The 17,195-nt window shown below is 44.7% G+C and overlaps 2 protein-coding genes across 2 annotated transcripts; one reads left to right on the top strand and one right to left on the bottom strand.

The window, feature by feature from the left end:
* Window positions 1-8,762: 8,762 nt before the first annotated feature.
* LOC145617187 (uncharacterized) lies at window positions 8,763-10,907 on the top strand. The gene is made up of 3 exons (XM_081671874.1): window positions 8,763-9,420; window positions 9,488-9,844; window positions 9,923-10,907. Exons 1-3 carry the CDS (start codon window positions 9,316-9,318, stop codon window positions 10,589-10,591), a joined length of 1,131 nt encoding a protein of 376 aa, XP_081528000.1. The 5' UTR covers window positions 8,763-9,315; the 3' UTR covers window positions 10,592-10,907.
* Window positions 10,908-11,072: 165 nt separating this feature from the next.
* LOC145625387 (uncharacterized) lies at window positions 11,073-16,784 on the bottom strand. Its single transcript, XM_081678441.1, has one exon. It carries the CDS (start codon window positions 16,782-16,784, stop codon window positions 11,073-11,075), a length of 5,712 nt encoding a protein of 1,903 aa, XP_081534567.1.
* Window positions 16,785-17,195: the final 411 nt, after the last annotated feature.

The raw sequence follows: 17,195 nt of genomic DNA, 5'->3' as shown, positions 1-17,195 counted from the left end.
ATTGCCTCAATTTAGCAAGGTGTTGATTATATCCCTTTTCTTTCATAATGTACTTGTTAACAAATTGCAATGATTTTCTTCCTATATCTGATTGAAAGTTGCTAAAATTATCGCGCTTACCATACAAAGACGCGTTAGTATTCGGTTCCAACCTGAAAATCTTTCTGATATCTTGAGTTAGATCAGCTTGGCCTATTATCTGTGAAAACTTGACTGGTGGGACAATGTGGCTTAGTGGTTGGGATTGTGATTGTGTACAAATGCAGTTTGTTATGAGGATCTAACATGAGTAAAATTATACGGAGTAATAGTGATTTGATGACCATTTTGGTTCACGTGTATAGCTTGGCATATTTGCTGGTTCTGAGACCTGTCATCATCTGTAACTGGAAGTTTACTGAGATCCATCTTCTTTGGTTTCTTCTGATGTTTAAATATCTGCAGACTGCAGGTATTATCTTCAGTTCTCACTCAACATGCCTTATCTTTTGCAGACTAAGAAAAAGACAGTTTATGGAATAGTGCAAAGGTTGGATATCTGACATGCAATAATATTGAAGCAATTATTGTGGATATTAGCTGCCGATGACAACTAACTTAGTTGGTATTGTGAAACGTAGATAATATATTGCCGAACCATTTTATATCTAGACCTAGCAAGACTAAATTTGATTTTGATGAACCAAAATAAAACCTGGTTGGCTTGAAGATATTTTAATGGTTGATTTAATGAATAGATTCTAATGACTCAATCTGAAGTTGACTCGACCTGAATTCAATTCAAATGGCTCGGGTCGTAAATGTAACTAGATCTAATGACCAGTCTGCCCCATCCATATGTAAGAAACTCTGAATCTGTCTGGAAAAGAATGACAGAAAACCAGCAATAATACAGGATCATCCTGGCCTGTAGGAACCTGTGAAATTGAATATGGAGGGATCCAATGTAGAACTGAGGTGTTTGTGTGTTTGACCAATTGTGAACCTGACCTACTGCTTGTCTTTGTGCAAAGAACACAAATTTTAATTTAATTATGTATGGGCTGCTAACTGCTGTCTTCCCATGAGTATATTATCCAAATTATCACATGATTTTTTATACTAATGTCCAAGCAACTTAAGCTGGAACTCCCATTAATTCATGATTGATAGGGTATTATGCCTTAACGATTCGGAGATCGTACGCCTATCTCATTAAACTAACTAGTTACGCTTATAAGTGAGGCTAGATTTATTAAACAATACGAAGTAATACAATTCGGAAAATTCTTATTTCATCCCTTTGGTTAGTCTGTATGATTAGTAATAGATATGCAGCAGTTTGCAATGAAACATCTATCCATGTCAAATGTTCTTTGCATGAAGATAGAATGATATATCGCTGGTGCTTAAGCATTATAATGGTAACAGACGAGAAGATTAGTATCATCGACGGGTATGGAGTCCAAGCCAATGAAGCAAGTAATGATCCTTTTTGAGCTAAGAATTTGATCGGTAACTTTTACAGAAAACTTACATTGGAAAGAATAACTTAGAGATAAAATATGTAGATATCAACTAGTTTAATTAAAGAATTAGCAACGTAGTATTGGTAGTAACATATACAATTCGAATCACTTGCGAAATGTGATAGTAAGACTTGTTTACTTATATAAGAGACACGGTAGCATTCAATATTCTAATTATTCCTCAAACCTTTAGGCAACTCTAACTCATTTATTAATAGGATACGTTCATCAACAACAAAAAAGTTTATTTTCTTTGAGGAATCTATCCTTTTTTCAACGTCAATTTCATGAAGGTCTTTATCATAACATTATTGGATTCTTGTTCTTGTGTTACTTTTCAGTTATCCCCAACGAATGAGGAAATAGTCTTTTGGTACTCGGGATATATATGTGCTGGCTTTGATTTTTCAGTTGATTTACCCTTAGACAAGATTCTTAATTCCCCATCATCACTCATTACTCGACATCGCCCATTCAACCATGATTGAGGTTTCCTAGCGAATCCGTTTTAAATTGTATGATCACTTACGTAACATTTATTTCATATTATTCGACCTCTTAATTAACTTTTATTTGTTTATGTACTAGATTAATTCCATGCGTTGCACGGTTTAAATAAATTTTATTTGTTTAAAATAGTTGTCAATATTCTTTATAAGAAAAAGTGTAATCATACTCTTATTTATTAATTTTGAAAGAAAAATGGTAATTGTTTAGTTTTAGAACTTTGGAGAAAAAAATAGAGAAAAAAAATGATAATGTCAAAAATAGTTATGGTGGGAAAAATTTTCATAAGAAATTGACAAGTGTACTTTAATGATGTCAGCATGTTTTGTTTTAGTTTTAGTTAACAGATGTCAACTATCGACTATTTTTTTTTTTTTTTTTTTTTTTTTTTTTTTTTTTTTTTGCCATGATTGAAGAGTTTTTTTTGGCTTTTAAATTGACTATTGAACAAATAAGAAGTGTTAAGATAAACTCAACTATTAGCCTCTAGTTGAAGGTATATAAGACTATAAGGTTGTAACTATGCTAATTTACACCCAGTGATACCAAAATAGACGTATCTTTTTCCATTTTGAATTAAAAATCCGCTTATCAACCAGTTGAAAAAGTAATTTATCACATCCTTTTTTTACTATTTGATCATGTTAGACAAAAGATAATAATTACATAAACACCCCTAATATTTTTAAAAAAAAAAATAATAATAAAATAAATAAAATAAATAAAAAATAAATAAAAAAAAAAACCCTACACTCATTACTCAAGGACAAATCATCCCACAAGAAAATAGAATGAAGGAATAAATAATTTAGTTATCAATCATTCAATGATCCATAATATATAATTAAGTTTTATAGTATTGTTTAACACATTGTTAATATTAAGCATGCAATTGCTCCAATGGGCCATCTCCCCAATAATTCATGCATCCACAACACAAGATGCTCCATTATTTTTGCTAACTTTATGAAATTTAATTTGTACAATTGTACTAATGTCCTATCTTCATTGGTTCATATCATTAGGAACTTTTTGGATAAGTAGTGTAGTAGTTTCTTGAAGAGGAGTTTGGAGTTAGGCAGATATGATATATTGCCCACCCTGTCTAATATAATGTCTTTAGATGAATGATATAACGAAGAGACTAGGCTCTAACATCCGCAATTAATATGTTGGGTGTTTATATAAGCACTTGTGCCTTGTACCACATGGTAGACCTTTTGTCTACTTACTACTTCTAAGTGTTTTTGTTCCCTTTATTTCTTTTCTTTCTTTTCTTTTGTCCTTGGGTGTTTACGAGATGCGTGATGTGGATCATTGATAAAACATCTATAGAGTTCAGACCTTTTCGCTCATTTTTCATGCAACAATAATAAATTTGGAGTTTCTTATAGATTAGGAGTGTTTCTGCAAAAGAATTTCGGATCTGAGTTGTAGGGGAGCTCGTTCGTCTGGTCCAACCGAGTCCTGCAAAACAATGGAAGTCAACTGCCTCGGGGGGTGTTCCCGAGAAAGCCCCTCCGACGGTCAAGTCAGTAAAACTGTGTTTAGAGAGAGAGAATTCTCAGAGAGAGAGTATCTGTGGAAGAAATTAATTACCCGGTTAATCTGTCAAGATTAGTATTTATAAGAGAGGATTGGCTAATTTGATTAGGGTTAGGATTAGGGTTTCTGGCCGTTCTGGGCCGTGTCAGGCCCTGTTGGGCTGTATTAGGGTTTCTCGGGATGCGTGCTGTGCATAATGATTGAATTTTCCTGTTTAGGGTTCGACTAAGGGTAATTTGGTAATTTATGTATTAAATGACCGTGGGCCCACAGGGGGTCCAAACATTAGCCCCGCGACAAAGTCGTAAAGAGCACCCTGCGGTTTGGGAATTTGTCGGAAAAAATCGACGAAATTAACTGTGTTCGAGGCACGTCTTCGTAAAAGTATAATAATAATAATTTTTTTTTTTTTTCGACAATCGAGCCACCTGTTGGGCGCTGATGCTGCCTGGCAGGCATCGAGCACACCTGCTGGGCGCTGATGCTGCCTGGCAGGCAGCTAGCTGCTGCTGGGCGCTGATGCTGCCTGGCAGGCAGCTTGCTGCTGCTGGGCGCTGATGCTGCCTGGCACGCAGCTAGCTGCTGCTGGGCGCTGATGCTGCCTGGCACGCAGCTTGCTGCTGCTGGGCGGTGATGCTGCCTAGCACGCAGCTTGCTGCTGCTGGGCGGTGATGCTGCCTGGCAGGCAGCTTGCTGCTGCTGGGCGCTGATGCTGCCTGGCAGGCAGCTTGCTGCTGCTGGGCGCTGCTGCTGCCTGGCACGCAGCTAGCTGCTGCTGGGCGGTGATGCTGCCTGGCACGCAGCTTGCTGCTGCTGGGCGGTGATGCTGCCTGGCACGCAGCTTGCTGCTGCTGGGCGGTGATGCTGCCTGGCACGCAGCTTGCTGCTGCTGGGCGGTGATGCTGCCTGGCACGCAGCTTGCTGCTGCTGGGCGCTGATGCTGCCTGGCAGGCAGCTTGCTGCTGCTGGGCGCTGATGCTGCCTGGCACGCAGCTAGCTGCTGCTGGGCGGTGATGCTGCCTGGCACGCATCGAGCACACCTGCTGGTTAATATGAGTTGTAGGGGAGCTCGTTCGTCTGGTCCAACCGAGTCCTGCAAAACAATGGAAGTCAACTGCCTCGGGGGGTGTTCCCGAGAAAGCCCCTCCGACGGTCAAGTCAGTAAAACTGTGTTTAGAGAGAGAGAATTCTCAGAGAGAGAGTATATGTGGAAGAAATTAATTACCCGGTTAATCTGTCAAGATTAGTATTTATAAGAGAGGATTGGCTAATTTGATTAGGGTTAGGATTAGGGTTTCTGGCCGTTCTGGGCCGTGTCAGGCCCTGTTGGGCTGTATTAGGGTTTCTCGGGATGCGTGTTGTGCATAATGATTGAATTTTCCTGTTTAGGGTTCGACTAAGGGTAATTTGGTAATTTCTGTATTAAATGACCGTGGGCCCACAGGGGGTCCAAACATTAGCCCCGCGACAAAGTCGTAAAGAGCACCCTGCGGTTTGGGAATTTGTCGGAAAAAATCGACGAAATTAACTGTGTTCGAGGCACGTCTTCGTAAAAGTATAATAATAATAATTTTTTTTTTTTTTTTCGACAATCGAGCCACCTGTTGGGCGCTGATAGGGCTGGCAAAAGCTGACCCGACCCGACAACCCGACCCGAACCCAACCCGAAATAAATGGGTTTAGAAAGAGATTTTCAACCCGTTTATATAATTGGGTCGACCCGAACCCGACCTGAAGTTAAATGGGTCGGGTACAGGTTGGAAATCCCAACCCGAAACCAACCCGCCTAAACCCATTTAATTAATTGGGTTGGTTTCAGGTCGGGTCAACCCGAACCCAACCCACCTAAACCTGTTTACCAGCCCTAATTTTAGTTATTTACACCCTAACTTTTAAATATGGGCTAAGCCCAAATATCTAACCACAAAAATGAAAAACCCTAAGCTTTGTTCTTTATTCACGCCGCTTCCCCAATTCACCTCTTTCACTCATTCTCTCTCCTCTCTCTCTCTCTCTCTTTCATCTCTCTTCTCTCTTGTTTTCATATTTTTTCCATGAAAATTGTTTATTAAAGCTTGTGAATCTTCATCTCAACATTGTCAAAGGTAATTTGCTTGCTAATTAATTCTCTTTACTTAATTGTTCTGTTTTTTATGCATTTTAGTTCTTCAATTTCATCTCAACATTATTGTTTTTATGTGTTTACTTGTTTGCGATTTAATTTCTTCGATTTACTTTTTTAATCTGATTTAAGCTCGTGTGTTATGAGTGCGTTTTGTGCATGCGGTTTTTTTCACCATCTGATTATGAGTGAGATTACTTGTTTTTACAACAGTTTTTTTATGAGTTTATGAGTGAGATTAATTGATTTTGTTTGATCTTTTCATCTGATTATACGATGCTAAGTCTGCATTTGGCATTTAGAATTTTGATAAAGTTAGCCTAATTATTTATCTAATTAACTAATTTATTCTTAATTAACAGATGGTTGATACTTGATTGTCCTCTTCCTCCTTAACCGTTGAACTTGCTGATTATGAAGAATCAGATGATGAAGTTACTAATTGGCAAATATTAAATTTCTGTTATATGTATTTTGGAACTTTTTAGTGTTGTATAATTGTACTATAAACTATGCAGCAAGTGGCTTTGAATTTGCAATTTACATTTTTTTTATGTTGTTCAATATTTCAGGTAATTTTAGAAAAAGAATTATATTTTTATATTTTAAAAATTACAAGATTAGTTAAAAAGATTACAGGTTAAAAAAAATAACAAGGTTAATCAATTTTTTTTTTTTTAAATAAAAAAACAGGTTAAGACGGGTCGGGTTCAGGTCAACCCGCTTAAAACCAGGTCGGGTTCGGGTTAAATTTTCTGACCTGTTTAAGTAAACAGGTCGGGTTCAGGTTGGGGGGTCCTGACCTGTTTATGTAAACAGGTCGACCTGAACCCGACCCGACCCGACCTGTTTGCCAGCCCTAGGCGCTGATGCTGCCTGGCAGGCATCGAGCACACCTGCTGGGCGCTGATGCTGCCTGGCAGGCAGCTTGCTGCTGCTGGGCGCTGATGCTGCCTGGCACGCAGCTAGCTGCTGCTGGGCGCTGATGCTGCCTGGCACGCAGCTTGCTGCTGCTGGGCGGTGATGCTGCCTGGCACGCAGCTTGCTGCTGCTGGGCGGTGATGCTGCCTGGCACGCAGCTTGCTGCTGCTGGGCGCTGATGCTGCCTGGCACGCAGCTAGCTGCTGCTGGGCGGTGATGCTGCCTGGCACGCAGCTTGCTGCTGCTGGGCGGTGATGCAGCCTGGCACGCAGCTTGCTGCTGCTGGGCGGTGATGCTGCCTGGCACGCAGCTTGCTGCTGCTGGGCGCTGATGCTGCCTGGCAGGCAGCTTGCTGCTGCTGGGCGCTGATGCTGCCTGGCACGCAGCCAGCTGCTGCTGGGCGGTGATGCTGCCTGGCACGCAGCTTGCTGCTGCTGGGCGGTGATGCTGCCTGGCAGGCCTACGCTTGCTGGGCTATGATGCCTAGCATGCTTGCTGGGCTATGATGCCTAGCATGCTTGCTGGGCGCTGTTGCCTAGCATGCTTGCTGGGTACCAGCACGCTCCAACACACGAGGGTCGATGATTTAACCTAGGATAAACCATGGTGGGCGATAATTTTCCCGTGCATTGTAGCCCGGTATCTTTGTGGGCGATGATCCAACCCTCGGTTTATGGCTTCGGAATTTTTTGATTGCGTTTACACATCTTTCCGACTTATAAATAGAGGTCATTTTCGCGCTCGGATGCCATGTGAGTGATGGAGTGACTTGGGAGCCATATATTACTTTTAAGAATGCTTAAAAATGGCCCATCTCATCACCCGCGGAAAGCAATGATGTCCGTTACTTAGTAAATTTTGATGAATACTTCGGGAGGCCATAACTTGGTCCCCGGGTGTCCGAATCGAAATTTTTTTTTTTCAACTTGCGTATTTTTTCGAGCTCTACGTGGTGCCGAAGTTCCATAGGAGCTTCGGCCCACCGGAATTGCGAAAAAAGGCCTCTAGCATGGTGAAAATGCCATTTTTCTGATTACGGTCTCATTTTTATGCCTACTTTGGAACGGTATGGACTTGGACCATCTTACGAGCCCCTATGGTGGGCGATGATATAACTGATGCTTATCGAGAGCCCCTTGAGTGGGCGCTGATAAGTATACATACTCTTCTACATGGGCAACAAGTGTGTGTGGCACAATTCCCTTGCATGCGTAACAAGTGTCTGTGACACCATTCTCTTGCATGAATAGCAAGTGTCCTTTGGCTCATTTTTCGAGGCAAGAATTTCAAGTTATATAGCCATATAAACACCATATTTCTCACTCACAATTTCATTCACAATTTCATTCTCAAAAGGAATTCTAGTGAGAGAAAGTAGTGAGAGAAAGTAGTAAGCAAAGTAGTGAGAGAAAGTTAGTGAGAGAAAGCGTTTGCAACGCTGTTTGGTGGAAGGAAAGCTTGTGTGCTCTCGTTCGGAGGTAGTCGAGGCGGTGATCGTGATTTAGCATCAACCGGAGCTTCATTTAATTGCAAGACACTACACTTTAAGGTACGCCCTTGTTCTTTTACGCTTTCTTTCTTTAATGGCATCATCGTCAAGTTCTTCTAGCATTAGACAACCATGGTGGGTTGAACAAGGTGAACCCGCCGTGGAAGTAGCACAAGATTGTTCTGCTACCTCTAGTATCCCCTATGCCGATGTTTTGCCAGATTTCCCTGGCGGGTCTCCGTACTCGTCTTATGAGGAGGACTATGGTCCGGGTGAGGTGACTGTGGCCTTCTCAGAGGGGGATGGTTTATTTAGGAGGCACCTTGAGAATGGTGTAGTTAGAGTGACGGAGGCTGCTGAAGACCAGGGCAACGAAGAGCACAATTACCAGGGCAACATGCAACCACTTGGGAAGGGTTTAGAGGCCTATGGGTTGAGGGCGGTGTTTCAAGAAAGAATCCGCCTAGGCCAAATCTCACGGTCAATGATTGAGCAGTATGGTGTGACCGGCCAATACGTGGGATATGCTCCTGAAGATGGGGACACTCCCGCGACTCCACCTCCGATGTGTACCGCCGTATATTGGTGTTTACTGAGGCAAGGAATGCGCTTTCCCCTTCACCCTTTTGTCAGGCTTTTGTTACGGGAGTACAACTTAGCCATTTGCAATTTGACGCCTAACTCTTGGCTAAAAGTGTACTCTTTTTTGGTGGTTTGTGCCATGATAAAGCATACTCCAACTTTAACGCTTTGGAGAAACTTGTTCAGATTGACTCCCTCCAAAGATTCAAATTTTGGTCCCGGCTGGTGGGCCTTTCGCATCCGCACAGGCTACAAAGTGGTGCTCGACCAACAGTCAAATGTTAAAAATTGGCGGGGCCAGTTTATGTTTGTTTATTGTCGTACTTGGGACATCCCATTGGTCCCGAATTTAGGGGAACCCAACTTGAGTTTAAATTTTGACGTTCCACCCATGAACCGGAAGGAAGCTGTAGTTGCCCTTTTGTTGGAAACTAAGGGTCTCGTGGTCAATGGCGATGCTGTTCAATTACCCATGAATTGGATACCCAACCGAGCCTTTCTAGAAGATGAAAGGAAACTTTGTACAATTGGCCTTGGCTTCCGCTCAGAGGGTATGCTAGAGGGGGGTCTTCCGCACATGTTTTAATTATATACACCTCTGTGTTGTTGTTTTAACTTTTTCCTACTCTTGTGCAGGACTCATGGATTCAGAAGCATTGAAGACCCAGAAAGCCCTTGCCCTGCAAGCTGCCGCGGTGAGGAAGCTACTAAAGAAAGGAACCAGGAATATACCTCCCCCACCCTTGGTAAGCTATCTTTGTCGACTTTGATGCATTTGATGGTTTGAATCTCATTGACCTGTCATTTTTGTAGAGAGAAAGGGGGAAAGTTGCTTCAGCTCCGGTGGTGATACCAGGGCACAGCTCTAGTACGGCCCCTGAAGATTACCAAGCACAGCCTTCAGTAATGCTTGAAGGCAATGACCAGATGGTGCCATCCCCTCAGCAGATGGCGCCCTCCCCTCAGCGTCCGCCAAGCCCTAAAAGGAAAAGGCGCAATGACGGGAGTGGCTCATCTAGTAGGGCCCTGTTTTGGGACCTCGACAGCTCCGGAAGAGAGGCTCGCGCTGAATCGGCACTAGGTCACCTTTACTCGACTGTTGATGCCGACCACTTCAAAGGCTTGGATCACGAGGAAGAGTTCAAGATTATGCAGCAATCATGGGCTGAGGTTTGTGCCCGTCCTTTTCCTTACTGTTAGTTTTACTGTTTTGTCGTGATTAACATGCCTTTATTTCATCATTTTCAGTATTCGGTACGGGCCGCCGCGTTTGCACAGCGAGGGCTTATGGTCACAGGCCTAGCTAAGGAAAACCATGCACTCATGCAGGAGGTTGATTCGCTTAAGGAGCAAGTTGCCAGCCTACGGTTGCAGCTTGAAGAGGTGACGAGCCTTAAGGCCAAGGCTATCACGAAGAAGCTCCAGCTCAGAAAAGAAAAGAATCAGCTCAAAGAACAGCTGAAGACGGCTCTAGGGGAGTTGGAATCTGCCAAGGAAAAGTTGGCCAATGTTGAAGAGCAGTTGAGGGCGACTGGTGCCACCCAAGAAGAGATAGCAAAGGCTTGGCTCCAAACAACTGACGGTCGGGCCCACCTTGAAGAAGAGTGCGTCGAAGCTAACGAGTTAGGGCAAGAGACAGGAGTCCGTCGTCTTCAGGCTGCCTTTGAACTCGTTCACCCCAACCTTCAATTTGAGCCTCTCTACGGCAAATACCAAGAAATCCTCCAAAGCGAGCTTGATGAGATGATGAAGAACTTCTCGTTTTGTGATGAGGGCCAAGGTAGTCAAGCCCAAGAGCTTCAACCAACTGCTGATCAACCTCCCGTGGGCGGCAATCGATATCATGTGCTGAAACAGGGTGGTTCTAAGGATGATTCCGAGGATGATGCTTCTAGCCCTCATTCTCATCATGACTAGTTTCCTTTTTATTGCTTTTTCTTTCTCCTGTATCCATTTATTTATTTCTAAGTAGTTTTGTATTTAAAGAAACATCAATGAAGAAACAGATTGTTCTGGCTCACTTATGTTTACTTGTATTTATTATGCTTGATGCCCTTTGGGGCGGCCGAGCCCCTTGAGTGGGCGATGATGTGTTTGGTGCCCCCTTGGATGGGAGATATATGTTCGGTGCCCCTTGGGGCTAATGAGCCCCTTGGATGGCCGATGATGGTAAACTTGTAGTTTAGTGGTAAAATGGAAGTGAAAATTCTGAATGGAAAATACGAAGTTTGCTATTAATGGAAATTGATTACTATCGTGGCAACAAATGCACTTATTCTATGACCAAACGCCTTACGATGATGAAATGTTCACATAGCCTCTATATGTAGTACCCATGCCCCCATTACATCGTGTAAGTGTTGAAAATAAACCGAATTGAATACCGAAAAATATGAATTCAAACATAAAACCTTCTAAGGTTCTCCGCGTTCCATGGCCTTTCTAAGGCTTTGCCTTCGGGAGACTCCAGGCGGAAGGTCCCTTTTGCAACTTGTTCTGTGACTTTATATGGCCCTTCCCAGTTGGGGGATAACTTTCCTAGCTCGGGTTTGCGGCCTGTAGCTTCTATATTGCGTAGCACCCAATCTCCTACTCCAATCTGCTTCTCCTTGACCCTCCTATTGAAGTGACGGGTCATTTTCTGTTTTTGTGCAATTGATCTGAGTAGGGCGTTGCCCCTTATTTCAGGCAATAGGTCTAAATCCATGCTTTTGTTTGCTTCATTCATCTTATAATCGTAGAATGTGATCCTGGGCGATGGAATCCCTATTTCGACTGGTAGCACAGCCTCGCTGCCATAAACAAGAGTGAACGGGGTTTGGCCCGTTGCATCTTTCGGAGTTGTTCTAGCTGACCATAGAACACCTGGTAGGTCATCGACCCATGACCCTTTGGCCCCTTCTAACATCGTTTGTAGGCCGTGGAGTACGATTTTGTTTGCGGCCTCAGCTAGGCCATTCGCTTGAGGGTGAGATACAGCACTAAAGTTTGTGTGTATTCCAAACCTCTCGCAATACTCAACAGTCGGTCGACTATAGAATTGTCTTCCATTGTCTGATACGAGACTTCTGGGAACGCCAAACCTTGTGATGATGTTGCGCCATATGAACTTTTGAATTTGCTTATCAGTGATTGAGGCTAGGGGTTCGGCCTCGATCCACTTAGTGAAATAGTCTATGGCGACCATGAGGAATCTTCTCTGCCCCGAAGCTGCTGGGAATGGTCCGAGCAAATCCATGCCCCACTTATCAAACGGTAGGGTGGCGATGATAGTTTGTAATGGGCTCGAGGGGAGCCTTTGCACATTGGCGAACTTCTGACACTTGTCACACTTTTGCACTAATTTGGTCGCATCCTCCCTTAGGGTAGGCCAATAAAATCCCGTTCTTAGTGCTTTGCCTGCTATGCACCGAGCCCCTTGATGACTTCCACAAGCTCCTTGGTGTATTTCTCGTAGCACATAGTCTCCATCTTTAGGGGTGATGCACTTCAGTAGGGGATGAGTATACGACTTCTTGTATAGATTTCCTTCGTGCCAAACGAACCATTCTGCTCGTTTCTTAATTGTGTCGGCCTCTTTAGGATCTTCTGGGAGTTTGTTGTCTCGCATGTAGTGCACTATTTGATCCATCCAAGTATTGGACCGGTCCAAGTAGTGAACTGCAGGTGCATTGATGCTTGGTTGTTTGAGAACTTCCCAGATTATAGAGCGAGGGCCGAGCCCCTGGGCGGAACTAGCCATTCGTGCAAGGGCATCAGCCTGTTGATTATCTGCCCTTGGAAGATGCTTGATCTGAAATTCCGATAACGGTGAAGCAGTTTCTTTGACCTTGTTGAGATACATGCGCATGCTATCTTCCTTGGCCTCGAATTCCCCTAGGACTTGGCTCACGATCAATTGGGAGTCAGAGAAGGCATGAACTGCCATGGCTCCTGCCACCTGGCACAGCTCTAGGCCCAAGATGAGGGCCTCATATTCAGCCTCATTGTTTGAGGCGTTGAAGTCGAACTTGACTGCATACTCAAACTTTTCGTTGCTCGGCGACATGATCAGAATGCCGGCTCCGCTTCCTGTCTTGGAAGAGGAGCCATCTACATATATTTGCCATGGTTTGGATCCATCATCAGCAGGGCGATGAGTGCATTCGGCGATGAAATCTGCTAGGGCTTGTGCTTTAATTGCCCTTCTAGGCTCATACTCAAGACCGAAATCTGCGAGCTGGTCTGCCCAATCTGTCATTCTATTTGAGTGGTTTCTCCCTTCGATTGCCTTCTTTATAGGATGGCTAGTCAAAACTTTAATGGGATGAGACTGAAAGTATGGCTTCAGCTTTCGACTTGCCATGACTAGGGCGAACACCAACTTCTCAATTTGGGAATACTTTGATTCTGCTCCTCTGTAAGCATGGCTGACAAAATATACCGGGTGTTGTGATCTATCCCTCTCAGCAACTAATACTGCGCTAGAAGAGTATTCAGATATAGCCAAATATAAGAACAATGTCTCCCCAGGCAAAGGGGAAACCAACTTGGGAAGAGAGGCCAAGTGTTCTTTTAGCTGTTGGAAGGCGATCTCAGCTGCTGCATCCCATTGGAACACTTTTCTCTTGAGGGTGTTGAAAAAAGATAAGCTCTTGTCTGCCGATTTGGAAAGAAACCTGCCCAAGGCGGCTATGCATCCGGTCAGCCTCTGTACCTCCTTTACACTTCTAGGGGTTTGCATATCCAAGATGGCTCTGATTTTGTCGGGGTTAGCTTCAATGCCCCTTTCATCAACAAGGAAGCCAAGGCATTTGCCGCCCTTGACTCCAAACACACACTTTCTGGGGTTTAACTTCATCCCATATTTTCTCAATGTCGCAAGCGTTTCGACCAAGTCTGTGACATGGTCTTTCTCGTAGCGACTCTTTACTATCATGTCATCAACGTAGGCTTCGACGTTTCTCCCTAATTGCCCTTCGAAGATTTTGTTGATGAACCTCTGGTATGTGGCTCCAGCATTTTTGAGGCCGAAAGGCATGGCCTTGTAACAATATACTCCTTGGTTAGTGATGAATGCGGTATGTGGCTGGTCATCATCTGCCATGGGGATTTGATGATATCCCGCATTTGCATCCATGAAGCTGAATAGAGCATGTCCAGCCGTTGAATCCACAAGCTTGTCTATTTTAGGGAGAGGATGGTCATCTTTGGGGCACGCCTTGTTTAAGTCAGTGAAATCGACGCACATCCTCCATGCCCCAGAGGGTTTCTTCACCAATACAACATTCGCAAGCCAATCCGTATACTGACATTCTTTAATGAACCCTGCTTCGAGTAGCTTCTTTACCTCCGCTGCAGCTGCTGCAGTGCGCTCGGGGCCTTGATGCCTCAACTTTTGTTTAACAGGCTTGTAGCCTAGCTTGATGTTCAAGCGATGAGTCATAATGGCAGGGTCTATGCCGGGCATCTCGTCTACTGAGTAGGCAAAGACATCGCGATGTGCCTTAAGCACATTGATTATTTGAGTGCGCAATGCAGCGTCAATATTTGTTCCGACCCGCACCGTTTCTTCTGCGGTGCCGATGACTTCTTCCTTATCTTCTTCTATGGGTTGGGGTTTGTCTACTCCTCTCGATTCTTCAGTGAAAAGGACGGAAGGGTCGGTCATTTTGTTCTTCTTTGATGGTTCCGCGGGTGCTTCTGATGCTCGCTTCAAGCTATTGACGTAGCATTCTCTAGCGGATCCTTGGTCTCCATATACTTTCCCAACTGTTCCATCTTCAAGTTCGAATTGCATGAGCAGCTGATAGACTGATATAGCCGCATTTACCTTGTTCAATAATGGTCGTCCGAGTATGACATTGTAGGGCAAGGGTGTGTCCACCACCAAAAAGTGGGTGATCACCGATCTACCTTTCCCTTTGGGACCAAGTCGAACTGGTAAACGAATTGTTCCTTTGGGAAAGACGGACTGTCCCCCGAAGCCGATTAAGGGTCTGTCTACGGGCGCTAAATCTTCTTCGTTGTATTTCAAACGCCTCAAGCAATCAAGGGTGATGAGGTCTGCTGATGACCCGCTGTCGACGAGCACTCGACTAACTCTGAAGTTGGCAATTTTCATCTCAATGACCAAGGGGTCGTCGTGGGGGACTTGCAAAGGGCGTTCTGGCTTTCCCCCGAACGTCATGATAGGCGAAGAGGGCGTTGAAGTGGGTGCGACCTTGAGCACTTGATGTTGCAAGGTTCGTAGGTTGTCTTTTGCTTTGTTCATTGAACCTCCGAGTGCCAGGCCACCGGCAATGACCGCGACATGTCCACCGGTGTCATCGCTACGAGTCTCTTTTGCCCTTTCTTTCTCCTTGTTGGAGCGGTCAGATTCTTTAAGGTATCTGTTAAGTTTTCCTTCGTCAGCAAGTTGATCAAGAGCTTTCTTTAACTCCCTACAATTCCTTGTGGTATGCCCGCATTCGCGATGATACTCGCACCAGAGTCTCTTGTCCCTCTTCTCTTCAGGGGTTCGAACTACAGGGGGCCTTGGCAACATGTTTTTCTCTTTGATATCCAGGTAGATCTCTCGACGATTACGGTTGTACCGAGGGTCGTTACCATGATCTGTGATCAGGTTGGATCGTTTGGATGGTTGGTTCCGTGAAGGTTCATCCTCATGTTTCCTTTTTTTCTCTGGTGGATTAATTTCACGGCTTGTGCCACAAACTTCCGAGGCTTGTATGTTCTTGTGTGCCCGTTCCATGGCTTCAGTGAGGGTTGAAACCCCCGACTCGATCAGCTTAAATTTGAAATCCGTGGAACTCAGCCCGGCCAAAAAGGCTGTTAGGGCTGTCTCATCTGGTAAGTTTTGAATTTTCAAAGATTCTTGATTGAACCTTCGTATATAGTTCTGCAAGGTCTCCGTCTTCCCTTGTGTTACGGCCATCAGATTGACACTTGTTTTCTTCTGTCTTGCTGCGTGCTTGAAACGACTAACAAACACACGTTCCAAGTCTTGGTAGCTATGGATGCTACCTTTAGGCACACACTTTTGGAACCACAACAAGGCTTGTCCCTTTAGAGTGGTGGGGAAGTACTTACACCATGTGGCCTCGCAACTTGTTTGTACACTCATTTGCGCGGCATATGCGGCTAAGTGCTCATCAGGATCAGTATTTCCAGCGAAAGGCTCAATGGTAGGCATCTTGACCTTGTCCACTTTTGGTGCATTCATTAGTTCCTGGCTCAATGGGGTTAGCGGCATGGACAAATGTGACGGCCACCGTGGTGGCTGCTCATCTTGGTCTCGAGTTCTTCCTTCTTCCAGAGGTCTATGGCTTGTATGACGAGATATGGGATCCCGCTCAGATCTGTCCTGCCTTGGAGGATCTTCTGATTCTCCTACATCTTCTCGACGAGAAGGTGACCGTTGATCAGGCGATCTCGGACTCCGGCTTCGTCTACGACTCCGTGCCCTATTCTCCTCGTTTTCGCGTGCTTGGCGTTGCTCAATTATTCTACGCCTATTAATGAGTTCTCGGGCATCCATCTCGCGCCGTTGTAAGCGCATCTCATTAATGAGTTGTCTTGCATCTGGGTCTCTAACCCGGTTTGCCGCTTCACCCTCCCTCCGGCGTCGGCTTGCGGTAGAGTGCCGGCTGGATTCTACGCGAACAGGTGATATAACAGGCCGATCATGAGGAGGTCGACAACGGTTTCCAGATCTACTGAGGGCGGACCTAGTAGTACCGAGGGGCTGTGCCCTACGGCTGTGTCCTCCACTCCGTCGGGAAACATTGTGGGGCTGTGCCCTTTGATTGTTCCGCGACGCTTGACGTCCTGGATCTTGTGGTGGCCGGTGAGAGGGTCCAGCTTGGTTGTTTTTCACAGCTTCGGTTAGTTGTCTAAGGGTATCCTGGAGAGTTGTGTTGAACTGCTCGGTCAGCTTTTCTAGATCTTGCCTAGTCACAGGTTGCTGATTTCCTTGATCAACGGGTTGTTCAACCTCCATGTTGTCACCTTCATCTTCACGGTTAGATTGTGGGTTGTTCCGCGGCTGACGAGGTGGGCGTGCCTGAACTTGGGTTTGATTCTTCCCACCAGCGTTTTGGGAAGGATCGGTTCGACGAGTGGTAACCATGACTTTTTGTTTGACGAATCCCCACAGACGGCGCCAATTGTTTCTGCAAAAGAATTTCGGATCTGAGTTGTAGGGGAGCTCGTTCGTCTGGTCCAACCGAGTCCTGCAAAACAATGGAAGTCAACTGCCTCGGGGGGTGTTCCCGAGAAAGCCCCTCCGACGGTCAAGTCAGTAAAACTGTGTTTAGAGAGAGAGAATTCTCAGAGAGAGAGTATATGTGGAAGAAATTAATTACCCGGTTAATCTGTCAAGATTAGTATTTATAAGAGAGGATTGGCTAATTTGATTAGGGTTAGGATTAGGGTTTCTGGCCGTTCTGGGCCGTGTCAGGCCCTGTTGGGCTGTATTAGGGTTTCTCGGGATGCGTGTTGTGCATAATGATTGAATTTTCCTGTTTAGGGTTCGACTAAG

This window comes from Chenopodium album, chromosome 3 (genome assembly GCF_948465745.1).
Source record: "Chenopodium album chromosome 3, dcCheAlbu1.1, whole genome shotgun sequence".
Classification (NCBI taxonomy): Eukaryota; Viridiplantae; Streptophyta; class Magnoliopsida; order Caryophyllales; family Amaranthaceae; genus Chenopodium; species Chenopodium album.
This window is presented reverse-complemented; position numbering and strand designations above follow the sequence as displayed.